This window comes from Empidonax traillii, unplaced genomic scaffold (genome assembly GCF_003031625.1).
Source record: "Empidonax traillii isolate 1590-97213 ecotype Southwest subspecies unplaced genomic scaffold, ASM303162v1 scaffold222:size850627, whole genome shotgun sequence".
In the NCBI taxonomy this organism is placed as follows: Eukaryota; Metazoa; Chordata; class Aves; order Passeriformes; family Tyrannidae; genus Empidonax; species Empidonax traillii.
In genome coordinates, this window is record NW_020955415.1 from 321,722 (window position 1) to 337,144 (window position 15,423).

The following is a 15,423-nucleotide window of genomic DNA, read 5'->3' on the forward strand; positions in this document are numbered from 1 at the left end:
ATGTGAGGTAGCAGACGGAACTTGCAGCTTGTTCTTCCACTTTTGTGGGTAAAAGAGGAGTTTCTGGTGCCTGAGCAATTGCTCTCTTGGTGTATGATCTTTAGCACATCATAAATACCACTTCCTATGAAGTGTTGAGTACCTTCATGCAATATTAAGGAAATGTAGAAACATTTCACTGTAGAAATATAAATTTCCCTGTTGGTAAAGAAAATAAAAAATAAAAAAATGTAATTGCTATTGCATGTAGTTCTACCCCAAACTCTTCCAACTCCTTGGATATTAGCTGGAGTCTGGATACTCAAAAGGGGCATCCAGCATTGTTTAGTATCTGTCCAAGGGCCACTGAGATTATTTAGAATGGGATCCATCTCAATTAACTTAATTAATAGCCTTAAATTTGAGTATCTAAAATAATCCTCCAGATTTTCCTAAGGAGAGTGGAGAGGCATAAGCATCTACGAATGCCACTTTATTCCTTTCTAAGGTGAGAACATTAAAAGGGGAACAGCAACTCTGAAATGGTCAAGCAGTATGGTTATCAAAATTTGTCCCTGTGACCCTCTACAGTCCCCTTAGGCAGTTGTCACACTTTCACTTTGTGGAAGCTGAATTACGGGAGTACTGATTTTCAAAAGCAAGCAGTTCTCATCACTGTCACATGAAGCAAGCTTTAACTGTCTGGAGGAGGATGGCCAGAGGTTTACTTATGATTGCAAATGACCAGCATGTCATCCAGCCTCAGCCTGGAGCTGCAGAACCACTGAGAAACTAAAGCATTGCCTCAACCATCCCCATCCCTGAAAATGAGCTGCTCAATCAATGCCTAGGAATATCAGCCACAGGAGCAGGAGCAGTTTCCTTATGATAAATTAACTTCCAGTTGGAGCCCTTTAGCCAAGATGATATATGTTCAGATCCTATACTTAAATCCAGGCAGAAGTTTTGCATAACCTTTATGCAAAAAACCTATGAGATTAGATTCTATGGGCTTTGCAATGCAAATTCACGAATCAATTAATTGTAATAGCCAAAACTGACCTGACAACACATCAGGATTTTTTTTTCATTTTCCTAGTACAGATTACAAACACATCCAGGAAATCACTCAGCATACACAGAAATACACTCAGTATAAGTGCGTTCCCCAGAAAGTAACATTTGTTTTTCTGGAGTATGCCTCTGAGAAAAGTTGTTTTATATAAACGAGAAGAGAGCAGATTATAAGTGATTTTTTTCCTCTTGCAAACTTAATCAGGCTTAGCAGGTACAATTTACCACTGGAATGATAAGAAAGAATAGGAAAGTATTTGTTATCTATTATTTGCATTACTGCAGCATATTCAAGCATCTGTCAGTGAGCACTCCATAGACATGGAACATAACACATTCCCTGCCCAAAGAGCTAACCTGCTGTGCAGTGCAAGAGGCACAATCCCATTTAGACAACCCTAAAAAGCCAGGAACTACTAGGAAAACTATGGTCAGCATGATGAGCAGATCAGCGTAATTTTTCCTAATTTTATTACTTAATTCAAAATAACATTGCATCTAAACATTTTATAAACGATAGGTATGGGTATGCTGATTAGGACTTTTTTCCGTTATTTGTTTTTCTAAATATACCTTTTAACAAACTAAAATCTCCTGCAGTGTAGTGCCACTGTTTTTTTAACTCAACATCAAAGGAACAACTCCCCAAACTTCTGGAACTGCTGGCAAATCCAAGATCTCACTTGTATCACTATTACTTCAGCCACCCTTATTTCCTTTTCTCCATAATCTTCATGTAAAGAGCACTCTGGTCTATCAGCTGGGCAGCCCTTGCTTGTCATCCCAACCCCAGACTTTTCTGCACTGTAATACCACTGTCAGTCTAGAGAGAGGAGAGAAATCCTACAGAAACCAGTGTTTTAGCTCATTATTCTCCAGATTCTGGGACCGATTTTGTCAAGACTTCATTCTGGATTTATCTGCTCCCCTATGGCTTTTGGCAGCTCTGAGATTCCTGCTGACTTTGCCAAAAAAAAGGAACCTAGTTTATCAGAAAAGCAGGAGTTTGACATATGAGAAGAAGGAAATCTTGTGTAGGCAGTCAGCAGAAGGGGAAGGAAAGCCCAAAGGAGTTACCAACTCTCATTCCGTTTCACATTGCTGAAACTGGCTATTTGAATACACTAGTAGGTCTTTTGTGTTAATTAGATGGTATTTAATAATCTCAATCACTTCCTAGGGACCAGTGGCTCAGTACAGTCCCTGTGATACCTCACACCGTTCATGTTTTCCTTAAATATCCCGAATTAGCCAGTATTTGTAACGCCTGAATTGTTCAGGGACAGTCAGAGGCTGAAGCTGGTAAATATTTTATATACGGACAGGTATTTAGGTTTTTCCTTACCATAATAAAGTTTAAATCTCAGGCTTGAGCTGCCAATACGGGCCCTTTTCTTTTTAAAAAATTATTATTATTTATTTTAGGACTTCTAAAAATCTCAGGTTGGGGTTTTTTTGTGGTCTTTTTTGCTTTAGTTTGGAGTTCGGTTTGTGTATCTCACGGCTGCTGTTGCTCCCCCCTCTCCCGAAAGGAGATCCCTGGACAGACGCGCGGGGGCAGCGGCCGGCCACGCGGTCCCGCGCCTCCAGCAGCGGCACAGCGCCCCCGCCCTGGAAACCCCTCGGGATTCCCCATCCTGCCGCCGGCCTGAGCGCGCCCACCGTGGAAGTCCGCGGGAAGCGGCGCCCGGCGTTCAGGCTCCGCCGCGTCGGGGCAAGCACAGGTGCGGCGCTGCCAGGGCGGAGAGCGGATCGCGGGGCTCTGGCAGCGCTCGCCGCCGCCGGCTCTCCCCTCGCACGGCGGCCGGGAGCGGCTCCGCGGCCGAACCACCGCACGGTGCGGCTCCACATGCCGCGGCTCAGCTCGGCGCCAAGGTGAGTCTCAGGCAGCACCACCTGGGCCGGGGGGGGGGCGAGGGGAAGGGGGAGCCGAGCAGCTCCTCCCAGCGGGCTCCAGACAAGGCCTCCCGGCAGCGGCGGCTGACCCGGAGCGCGGGGGCGGCGGGCGGGAGCCGGGCGGGGCGCGGGCGATGGCGGGGCCGCCCCTCGGGGCAGGCGCGGGCGGCGGCTCCCCCTGGGCCCGTGGTGCTTGGTTTCTCCTGCCAGCGGAGGCAGGGCCAGGCGCGGCGAGGGTGGGCGCGGAGTTGGCGGCAGGGCCGGGGGCAGTCGGTGTCGGCGGCGTGCTCCGGAGGGGTTTGTTCCGCAGGCCGGGCGGGAGGTGAGGGACGGGGTTCAGGACCGGGACCAGGCTTGGCTCCGATCTGCTCCGCGGGGGGTTTGCGGGCGGGAGTTTGCAGCGATCGTGGCGCGAAGCGGAGGGGAAGAGCCCCGGAGTAGGGACGGCAGGTGGGGAGCAACGGGACACTGTGGGTGGCGGCGTGTCAGACCCTTCCCTCACTTTCCCTCGCTTTTCTCCCGTGCTACGCCGGCGGAGTCGACGGCCGGCTGAGAAGGGGGCGGTGTGAGCTGGAAGTGGGCAAAAACTTGTTCCTTGGTGGGTTCGCCCGCTCTGCCGCGGGGTCGGTGCCGCTCGGGCGAGCCGCGTTTTGGGGGCGAGGCGCGGGCCGGGGAAAGGCGGGTGGGCGCAGGCAAGCGGAGCCGCGCCGCCCTGCCGCTGCCGTCTCGCTTTCCTCCTCTGCCACAGGTCTCGCTGCGGGAAGCGGAGCGGAGCCAGTCCCGGAGGGGACGCGCCCGGAGAAGGGGCTGCCCGAAGCCGTCCCCCGTCTCGCCGCACCGCCCAGAGCCGGAGGCACCCGGGGGCGAAAGTTGCGTGCGGGGCCGGGCCGGGCGCGATGCCGGGGCGCGGCGCGCTGTGCCTGGGGCTGCTGCTGCCCGTCCTGCTGGGCTGCGGCTCGGCGCAGCAGTCCGGCGGCTGCCCGGACCTCTGCGAGTGCTCGGAGCCGGCCAAGACGGTGAAGTGCGTGAATAGGAACCTGACGGCAGTGCCGCCCGACCTGCCGCCCTACGTCCGCAGCCTCTTCATCACCGGCAACCCCCTGACCCACGTGCTGGCTGGCGCCTTCTCCGCCCAGCGCCTGCCCGACCTCAGCGCCCTCAACCTCAGCGGCAACCACCTGCAGGCCGTGGAGGCCGGCGCCCTCGCCCTGCCCGCCCTGCGGCAGCTGGACCTCAGCGGCAATGCGCTGATCTCGCTCAGCCCGCAGGTCTTCGGGGATGGCGGCAGTCCCCTAGAGGAGCTGGCCCTTCGCGGAGCCCTGCGCGACCACGGCGTCCTCTTCAGCCTGGCCGCCCTGCTGCAGTCCGGGGCCCTGCGCAACCTCAGCCGCCTGGACCTGGCCGACAACGGGCTGCTGGTGCTGCCCGCCGGCATGTTCACCGCCCTGCCTGCCCTGCGGCAGCTAGACCTCAGCAACAACTCCCTGGTGGGGCTGCAGAACGTCTCCTTCCAGGGACTGGGCCAGCTGCAGAGCCTCAACCTCAGCAACAACTCCCTGGCCGTGCTGTGGAACAGCACCCTGGCCCAGTTCCGCAGCCTGCCCACCCTCCGGCACATCGACCTGGGCAACAACACCTGGGTCTGTGACTGCCCCATTGAGGACCTGGTGGCCTGGCTCAAGGAGAGTGACCAGGTGGAGGGCAAAGAAGCCCTGACTTGTGCCTACCCTGACAAGATGTTGGGTAAAGCCCTGCTGAAGATCAACAGCTTGGACCTGAACTGCTCTGTGCCCATAGACCTGCCTTCCCAGCTCCAGACTTCGTACGTCTTCCTGGGGATAGTCTTGGCTCTCATTGGGGCCATATTCCTCCTTGTTTTGTACTTGAACCGAAAAGGAATCAAAAAATGGATGCACAACATCAGAGATGCCTGTAGGGATCACATGGAGGGCTATCACTATAGATACGAGATCAACGCAGACCCCAGGTTAACAAACCTCAGCTCCAACTCAGATGTCTGACAAAGTGCCCCAGATGCAGGGCAGAGCATAATACCTATGCATGAAAAGTAGACTTGTGCTTTACCCACACGCTTGCTTCCCTTTCTTCTGAGAAATCTCAGACATGCTTGTAACCTGGGGGGGGATATGCCTCCCTGTGATTTCAAGTTCATTTTTGTTTTGAGAAGCTGGACAGCTGAGCATGACGTTCAGCTGTATGTAGGAAACAAGCTGCTACCTATTTTCCGCCTTGCCTGTCTGTACTTGTGGGAAATTTTTTTCAAGATGTCAGAAGAAATGAAAGAATTTTCTCTGATGCTCCAGAGCCACCAGAGTTTGTAGAACATTTATCGACGCAGATGCCGTTCAACAAAAGCTGCCTCAATTTTTTGGGAAAAAGATGTTACGTCCTTCTGTTCCAGTTTTGGTCTTGTATATCCGAACTGTGATGCGATGATTACATTTCATAGACTACTTTGAGATTTTAAGAAACAAACTCCTTTTAAAAGCTCCTCATTTATATAGGAGGGAACCGAATAGTGAGCATGCACAAATACTGTATAGTTTTACATGTTCAGAAATTTATGATCTCAGTAAGTCTCTTACTATTTTGTAGATATTTTTGATTGCAGTTTACCTGAATCGAGAGATTTTTTTATACAAACTGCATCTAAGCTGCATCTCATCTCCTTCTGAACTGTTAAACTCAATAAACAGTCTTACAAGAACTGTTGCGTTTGCTGTTCAATGAGAAATGTATGGACATCTAAGAATGTGAATAGTGCTATGGTCTCAGAAGTAATAGCTCTGCAGTAGTAACATGAATAAAATTTTATATGAATGTGTAGCTTAGAGACATATATTTGACATATTTTGTGATATATGCTAGAAGAATTACACTGATCCATGATGGGAGCAGTTTTGTTTGGCACAAACCCCACAGTCTGCTCTCAAAGCAACTGCAAGACCTTGAGACAGATGCTAGGGTCCACCTTGCTGGGAAAGTACAAGCTAATAGAATTTTCAGAAGGTCTTCTCCAAATTTAAAAAAAAATCAAAGTAAGTTCTGGAGTTTGTTAGCTAAAGAAAATTTTACCTGAATTTAATTACTTATTATAAAAAACCATACTTAGGTGCCCTGAAGTGAATTAAATGCAGCTCACTTGTACAGTTGGCAAGCTTTAGGCTTATAAATCACTGCAGCATTTATTAGATTGCTAACTGTTTCCTTTTTAAGGTCTCTGTACTCGTGAAGTTCTGCTGTGATCTACATCTAGTAACTTGATGGAACTTTATCTTAAAGCATTTAACAAGTGCATTTCAGTATGGTATGGTACTCATGCTTCTTACTTGCTTGGGAATGCATTTTCTTGTAAATAGATAAAGCATGCAAAAAAACCTTTAAATGCATAATTTAATATGCAATTATGATGACATATAAAAAGATTAGCAAGAATCTTCCAATGGCTGCCAATAATCAGTGCACTTTTTCTAATCTATTTGTAATTTCTTAATGAAAAAAAAATACACCAGCTGTAAAAGTGATGTGACTTATTATATTTATCTGTGGAGCTTTTTCCATGATCACTGCTACTTGAAGCTCTTGAGCAACTCTCAAATTTTATGAATTACTGGCTAATTCTTTTCGCTTTCAAAAGTGACAGTTTTCTCAGATGTGTGGTTTCGGTAAGAGCTCATAAATATAAAATAACCCTTAAAGTACCAGAAGAAACATAATCTGTTTGGGCCATCAGTATTATTCAAAAACATTTTTCATCTCTCTGCAACTTCAGACAAAGCAAATCGCACAGGTTGGTTCAGACTGATTTTCTATTGCTTTAAATTGGATTTATTTGACAGTAGTGACTTTTTTATATAGCTTCGTGCATTTACTCTTAAAAGGAAAAAAATGGATATTAAATACAATTAAAGTATTGTAAATCAGTATATTTTACAATTAATGTAAGTAAGTGATAGCCTTTCTCTCCTGCTGTCATTTAAATGTATGAGCAATATCTAGTTAACAGCATATGAATTAAGTTTGTGGATTCTTAAAAGGCAGACTTAGGTCTGAATGTTAGCTACCCGTATTTAAAGAATAGCATAAAAATACCAGTGTGAAGAACTATCATTGTGCCCCTATGCAAACTGTTCATACTTGGTATACATCAGATAGTTTATGTAAGAAGCTAGAATTTACAGTAGTTACACAGTGTGCTTCGTTGTATCGGTCGTTTCGGAGATTATCAACTTACACTTGCTTGTACAGTGCCAAGAGGAGTAGAGCATCATCCTTGTTTCGGATGCTCCTGTAATACAATAGACAAAATATATATAAACCAAACCAATTCTTGGGCATTTTCCTGAGTTTTGTTAACAGACACTTTAAAGTAACTACAGGAAAAGCAATTATCCGTGATGTGTTAATGTAACGCCTGTGCATTTATAGAGCTGTGTAAGGACACACAACAACTTTACTTGCAGTTTCTCACCAATGGGGCAAGTATTTATAAAGTGGGCAAATGTAAACTGTTATACTACACTTATTATTCTAAAGATTATTATTACTATTATTTTTGTATCTTAGAAAGTCAATGTAATAGACACTTATTAGAGATCTGGTAACTGCTGCTTTAAAGCAATTTTTGTTATTTGCTTATAGGTGTATTTATTAGGATGTATCATTTAGCATGTGTCAGTGTTGTGGTGGATAATGTTCTCCTACTGTGTTTGACCAGCAGTGAATGCTTTGGTGTTTTGTACAATGCATTATTTGATCTTAAATCCCCTTTCATAAACAGTGCTTGAAATTTGTTTTGCTTTCCTTTCACACTTAACAGTGGTACTCTGAAGACACAGAAAAAGTAGCTCCCGCAGTACTTGGGAACTTGGTTAAAAACTATAAATCTAAAATAACATGAGTTTAAAGGTTCTTTTGAAGCACATTTTATAATCTTAGTCTTACTCTGCTTTGACTCCAGAAATTCTAATTGATTGCTATTTCCAGAGCAGCTTAATTAGCAAGGCTGTTTTATTCATTCATTCTTCAATAAAACATATGCAGTACTAAATGCCTCTAAAATGTTTTTTGTATACATAAACCCTTAAAGTTCTGTATGACACAGTTGTCCCCGAAAAACATCCAGACTAAAGTAGTGGGCAAAGCTTCAGGGAAGGCTGCACAGCTAAGAAGTGGAAAGGATGATTTTTTTCCGAGGTTCAGCTGCTTTATTAAAACTATTTTTGGTTGTAACAAGCTTAAAATTTTCTTAGAATAGCACAAGGAATTGATATAGTTTTAATACATTTTCTTAAAATACTTTCAATCAGTGCTGTTGCCAGGTAAGAAAATCCCCAAATCCTTCTTTATCCAAGGTAGCTTTATATTAGATCATCTGGCATTTTTTTCACCAAGTCACAATATTACCAATAATTTTGAATCCAAAAAGTGGTTTGAAGTTTTATACAAGTGCTTTAAATGTTTCCATTCAGGGTAATTTACCTTTTAAGCACTGGTGACAGTCCCCATTGATGTGGCAGGTACTGTAGCAGTCTGTTCAGACCCATATTCTGTTGTTGACTGAGATGTCACTGAAAACAGGCATTTTATTCAAAATATGATTGCACTAGGATCCCAGTCCTCATTATTCTACCAACATTTTCCCTGTAGTATACTCTGGTCTTTATGCATCTGCATAATTTCTTTTTTGCCTCATTTTCTCAGGAAATCCATTAAAAAGAATGTCGTGAATCTGCACAGGTAGAGAAATCGGTCTGACTGCACCTGTATATTGAGGTTTAGCATCTTCATTTCCCTTCAAACCTTAATGTGGAAAAAAGAGCCTTTGTCAAAGTGGACAGAATGAAAATTTGATATGCACTTTTTTTTCTCTTTAGCAGCTGAATGTTCAAGAAGAACCATTCATTCTCAGCATATGATGAAGGAAATAGCATTTGGTAAGGAAAACGTTTTGGTTTCAAGCTTCAAAATGACATTTATATTCTATGAAAGAAGGTGGAAGGGAGAATCTTGTAAAGGAAACAGGTTTCCCTTCGTAATGGGTCAGCACTGGAAATCACAGCGCTATGAATAGGAACAATTGCTGGTTGATTCTGTCCGTTCTAGTCATTTTTATAGATATAGCTCTAATTTCTTCCTGTTGCTATAAATAGATTTTGCTAACAAGCTGCATCCCATCTTACAATATCTGTAATGCAGGTGTTTCCGAAGTGAGTTTCTTGTTAAACATCATAGAAGATTTAATTTAATTCAGTGCCTGCCAATTTAATAACAACCTGATCAAGCCCATAACTTAATGCTCCTTTTTCTTTTGCAAACGTTCTGCTTACTAGTTGCCAAGACCTTGGCTTGAAATCAAACAATAAAAGCCCACCAAGGAAGAGAGAAAGCAGAATGCTTGGAGAATGTAGCGTTTATCAGATATTCCGCACAGAAAAGAGACCTAAACCACGTGGGAGCTGAGGGTCCCTTTGGTGATACAGAAGTAAGTGTACTCTGTTAGCTTCTTAAGTCAATACAGCAGTAGCAGAAAAGTGATGCTTTGTACCAACACAATAATCCTAACAGCACTTCTCTCTCACATTGGCAAAAACCCCACCAACCCTTTAGAAGTAAGAATGCGGGTTTGCAGTATAAGTATGTCCTTAAAAAGGACTTTGACTTTCTCAACTGTGTTACAATTTACGTGTTGTCACATCCTTGGAAAACCTTGCTATGCCAGAAGTCATCTGGTGCGTAGGCAAAGCTTGAAATCAGGGCTTGCATTCCTAATGTTAGCCTAAATAGAAATAGCGAGCTATTAAGAAAATTAAACCAGTAGTTTAGACAGTGTACTCATGGTACGGTTAATAATTTAATACTTGCCATTATTCATATTTTTCAAAATATTCACTAGATAGCTTTTTCTTTCTGATGATAGACTAGCAGAATAACAGATTTATCTTTCTAGTAATTATGCATGAAAGCATCTGAATAAATTAGCAATACATACAGTGATGAAAATGCTAGAAATCTTGTATTCTAGAATGTTTCACTATTACAGGGTTTTTGGATGTGCAAAAAACAGCTGTAACTTTTTCAAACTGAAGTTTGGTTTCCTAATTAAAAATTATTCTTGAAGAAAACCCCAATAAAATTGATTTTATTACTGTAATTCCTTACAGATACTGAGGTCTTTACTAAAAGTGTAGTTGTATTCTTTTTAGCTTAAATTGGTGATTGTGCTGTGGGTTTGCATGATAAAATAGGGAAAAAAGAAAGTCCATCTAGACAGCCTGTTTGATTTGTTTAGAAAGAAATTTGACCAGTGAATAATTGTGTTTTAAGTGTTCTTGTTATTTTGGACATAATTTGATAGATTTTTGGGTTTTAATATATGGGATATTGATTTTCAAATTTCCAATTCTAAATTTAACAGTTACGTATTTTCTGGTTTTTAGTGACTTGATCAAACTGTGTTTTAAAGTCTTCAAATACATATTTACATAGTGAAATATAAAGGCACTGTTATTACTGATGGAACTATTAATGAAAAGTACTGCTGAAACAGAGAATGGATGGTGAAAACCAGAGAAAAAAAAAAGCATTTTGATGTTCTTCAACTTCTTTGAATGCAATTATTTATGTTGTAATGACATGGAAGTTCAAAGGGAAGCACGTTTTATCTTTTCGTAGATAGCTAGTGCAGATGTCTGAAATTTTAAAAGGTAGGAGGGATTTTTTGGGGTTGTCCCAGGAGCACAGCTGGTAACTTAGACTTGTGTTTTCTACTGTTTTTTTTCATATTCCTAGGACAGCTAACATGGAAGAGTGTTTGGGTTTACACATGACAGATTGATCTGTCCTAGGTTTTATCATGGGACTGATCTGTCTTAGTATCTGTCCACAGTCTACTTCAGGTGTTCCATTTGTTCTAATAGAAATTCTCTTCTGTGGCATAGCATAGCATAGCCCAGGGTAGCTTTGCATGACATCGTGGACATGTATACAATAAAGAACTCATATGTTAAATTGACATTATCAGAAGTCAAATAGACATTTCAACAGAAATGTCAGTGTATATTTCATGCTGACAATGTAAACCCATCAAGTAGTGGTAGTGAAATAGTAAAATAAGAAAAAGTACCATTTATTGCAAGAATGCTGTAAGCAGTCTGAAGACTGGTAAGAACTGACACCACGTTGGGGCATGTGAGTAATTTAAGCTTGTTCTGAAGACAGAAAAAGAAAGAAGAAGTAGTTACTGCATTGACAGTTTTCTTCAGATAGGTGTCTTCATTCATTCTCCTTAATAGGAGCAGTAACCGAATCCTACAGATAGTTACACGTTTAAGTCAGGGGCTTTACCCCAGTGATTTTCTGGTTCTCTCTTTTCAGAGGTGGGTGCTTTTGTGGACCTGGAGGGGAATAAGAGCTCTTAAACATCAGAAAAAAAAAGAATTTTTGTTTTATATGTACAGATATGCATTTCACAAACACACATACACATATATGTGTAAATATATCTATATAATGTAAAACTAGGAGACCAAAGGGAAGTAGAATCCAAGGCACACTGATCTCTCCTGAACATTCTGCTGTCTAAGTTAGGGTCCTATATTTTTTCACACTTTGGAAAGGGGACCTAAGTGCCTAAATGGAGTGGGTATGCCTCTGAGAAGCACTTAAGACAGCTTGATGTTGCTGCATGCCTAGTGTGACTATTACCAACAAGTTAATACAATTGGTGCTGAGTGGCCAAGATTTTCCAAAGTAGCCACAGTTGGAGGTTCTGCTTTCCAAGTAGCATAAAGGGGCTTCATTTTCAAAAGTTGTTGAACACCTTTGGGAAAATTATACTGGTGAATTGAATGAAACGTGGAAAAAAATTTCAGTGTGAAAAGGCATAGACTTGAGAGAAAATATAAATACTTGTAAGAACTTCTGAAATTCTGTAGTCTTTTCTCTCTCTGTTGTTTCTCAGATCTCTCAGATCTCTAACACCATCTATCCAGAATATCCTTCCTCTCCTCCATCCTATTTAATCATCCCTAACCCAGGTGACTTGTTTCCATCACCTTTATGACCAAACTTGATTACTTCACATTGGTAAGCAAAGGTAGGAAACAAGTCATGCATAAAATCAAATATTGAATGTTTATGACCGACCAGATTAAGGTTTTATCTGTTGTTAGTCTTTCATTCAGGTTTTCCCTTTTCCTGTTTGTCCCTTTCTGTTTAGTTTTTCAGTGTACTAAAAAGCTTCTGTGGTAGCCCAGAGGAAATCTCTGATTCCGACTTCCAGTAACGAACAAGGAGATCTTTTTTTGAGACGATAGTCTCAAAAAAAACTTGCAGAAACAGTGTTCGAACTTTTCTGACAGGATAGTAAAATGTCACTGAAAATAGCTCTGCTAACGTATTCATTTGTCAGAAACGCTACATGTGCAGAAAGAGCTGGAATGCTGAATTTGTGATACTGATATAGATGCTGTTTAACGAGCCTGTGAGGTTTCTACCTCTGCTTCGATTTCTCCTCCCTGCAGCCACACTTACTTGATGTTTATTCAATATGCTTGAACAGGACTTGGATGAGTTTAGGACAGGCATTCAGCAGATTGTAGTAATTTATTTATATTATTAATCATATGTGAAGTCCCTTATTTTCAGGCATATAAAGAAGTATGTTCTAGTACTTGTAATTTTTATCATAGAAAAAACTAGCTGGCATACGCCTGGTTTCATAACTTATCTGTAAATACAAAAAAATGCTCTGAATTTGAGTTTGCAAGGAACAGATGTCTTTCAGCAAGCTTGAGTGTAAATTCAGCAGGATTTTCAATTTAATCCGGGAAATGATGACACAGAAATTTACTGCAAGCAGAGAAATGACTCGTTCTTCATCGCAGTTATGCGGGCTATGCCTTTTCAATGAAGCAGTGAAAGGTGTTTTATCTCCTAGGTTTCCAGGGAGACAATCACAATCCAGTAGGGGTTACTGTTGTTCTTAATAAAGCTCTCTAGATTTTGTAGTTTTAGCAATTTTTCTGATCAAAATCACAGAGATAGCAGATAGGATTTGATAAATGACACTGAGTAACGTGAATTGATGTGACCTATTTCAAACACTCACAGATGATGCAGTGGTGCACCAGCTTAAAGTAGATGGTAATAGTGCTTTCACCAGCTAGAATCATTTTAACGGGCAGGAAAAGACTCAAAACTGAGTATTAGTAAATGTAGAGAGCTATGCAAACTATGTTTAGCATTTAGCTGTTCAGATAGAATACAGCATATCAAAAAGGTTTCATTTATAGGTGTGAAGCACCACCTCCACCACAGTAATTCTATTTTTTTTTTTTTAATACAAGTTGTGTAGGAATTCACAGAAATCTCTGTGTCTGCTCTGTGGTTTAGAAGGAAAATTGAAGCAAATGACAACTGATTAATGTAAATCAAATTAATAGCCAAAAATCTTATCTCACAAAATAATACTAGTTGTTGATCTTATTATTAATGAGAATTTGAGAAATTTTGTTCACAGAAATATATTTGCCTCACATATTTTTTTATCCTTATATGTTAGTGAAAACACATAAATTTACAGAGGCAATGTTCAGTACAAGGAGATCGATGGATAGTATAACAGTGCTACTGAGGACCCACTGATTTTATTTTCCTTATTTTGTCATTTGAAGGGGGGAAGTAGAAAAGGGAAAATCTTTGACAGAACAAACTGTTAAAGAAAGGAAGGTGGTACAGCCAGAAATCTCCTCTAAAGACAGTTCTTTTTGCATTTACTGAAGAATGATTTGGAAACTTTAGTGATGCTAAAGTAGAGGATAGTAAGGTTTCTCTCAGAAGTTTCACAGAATCACAGAATATGCTGAATTGAAAGCAACCTGCAAAGATCATCAAGTCCAACTTCTGGCCCTGCACAGGACACCAAGAGTCACACCATGTACCTGAGAGGATCATCCAAATGCTTCTTGAATTCTGTCAGGCTTGGTGCTGTGACCACTTCCCCGGGCAGCCTGTTCCAGTATCCAACTACCCTATGGGTGAAGAATGTTTTTCTAATATCCAACCTAAACTTCCCCTGACACAACTTCAGGCCATTCCCTTGGGTCCTGTCACTGGTCAAAATAGAGAAGAGATCAGTGTCTGCTCCTCCTCTTACCCTCAAAAGGAAATTGTAGACTGCAATGAGTCTTCTCAGTCTCCTCCACTCCAGGCTGAACAGACCAAGTGACCTCAGCTGTTCCTCATACAGCTCCCCCTCAAGGCCCTTCATCATCTTCACTGCCCACCTTTGGATGCTCTCTAAGAGCTTAACATCTTTCTTATATTCTGGTACCCAAAACTACACATAATATTCAAAGTGAGGCCACACCAGTGCAGAGCAGAGTGGGACAATCACCTCCCGTGGAAGTTTCAGGTTATTTAGGTTTACTCAGGGCTTTGCATTGTTGGAGCCACAGCTAATTAACGCATTAACATTTAATTTAGGTCACCAGAAAATACTACTGCCAGAATGTGCTATACATTTTCTTCCCGTAGTTTTTACACAGTACTCTGTGCCTTCCAGTAATGCATGAAGTGGTGGTTGTTCTCTCCTTCCCCTCCCAAGGGAAGTGTGTACACTGGCTGAGGGATATTTTTTTGCCTTATGTTTCTGGGAAAAGTCATAAGCAAAGTAAAGCACCTTGTACTTACGGGTTGATTTGCTTTATGGTACTTTCTAATTCCTGGATGAATAAGTTCCTTTGGAAAGCTTACTGCTTGGAAAAGTTTTGTCTCCTGTGCAATAAGCCTTTTGTCTGCTTTAGAAGTAAATGTTAGGTACATTCTTTTCCTCTTTAATTTAGTCCTAAATGTTCATCTTTCCAAAGGAATATAATAAATAGTCTTAAAATTGTCCTTTGCATCAGTAAATGGAATGTCAGCTGTGCATAAATTTGGTAGCATGATGAAACATGCAAGAATATTATTGTTTAGAAACAGTGAAAAAATTAGTAAAGATCCTACCAAATAAATAAGTTTTTAAAGTTCATCACAGTAAATAAACTCCCTCTATAAGACTAAGCTTATACCATCGCAGACACCCTCACTGCTCCTGGTAACACTGCTCCAAACAGAAAGACCAGTGTTATGATATAGTCAGCTCTCAGGGCTAAGTGTTCCAACTGCAAAATGAAGTTTGCATTTCTGTATTAGGTCCATTCTGTGAGTTTGCTACAGTATTGATTTTTGCAGGAGGCCAGACTGTAGGCAAAGCTCTGAAATGTGGGTGCTGTAATACCCTGTAAACTCTCCTCTCTCCTGTCTCCCCTTTCTCTTCTCTCCCTTCTCTTTTCTCTCCTCTCTCCCCTCTCCTGTAGCCTTTGTTGTCCTGACTGATCAGTGCCCCACCATCCAGCTAAAAGGACATGAATTTCACCCTCTTACCTTCCACAATATTTGCACCTCAGGGAT

The 15,423-nt window shown here is 42.0% G+C and overlaps 1 protein-coding gene across 3 annotated transcripts; it reads left to right on the top strand.

Moving 5' to 3' along the window:
- The first annotated feature begins 2,679 nt into the window (after positions 1-2,679).
- On the top strand, positions 2,680-8,020 carry TPBG (trophoblast glycoprotein). Of its 3 annotated transcripts, none has more exons than XM_027887799.1 (2): positions 2,680-2,777; positions 3,698-8,020. In XM_027887799.1, exon 2 carries the CDS (start codon positions 3,846-3,848, stop codon positions 4,968-4,970), a length of 1,125 nt encoding a protein of 374 aa, XP_027743600.1. In that variant the 5' UTR covers positions 2,680-2,777; positions 3,698-3,845; the 3' UTR covers positions 4,971-8,020. The 3 variants fall into 3 exon arrangements, with proteins under 3 accessions (XP_027743600.1, XP_027743599.1, XP_027743601.1); XM_027887798.1 differs by lacking the exon at positions 2,680-2,777 and adding an exon at positions 2,829-2,928; XM_027887800.1 differs by lacking the exon at positions 2,680-2,777 and adding an exon at positions 3,182-3,271.
- The last annotated feature ends 7,403 nt before the right edge of the window (positions 8,021-15,423 follow it).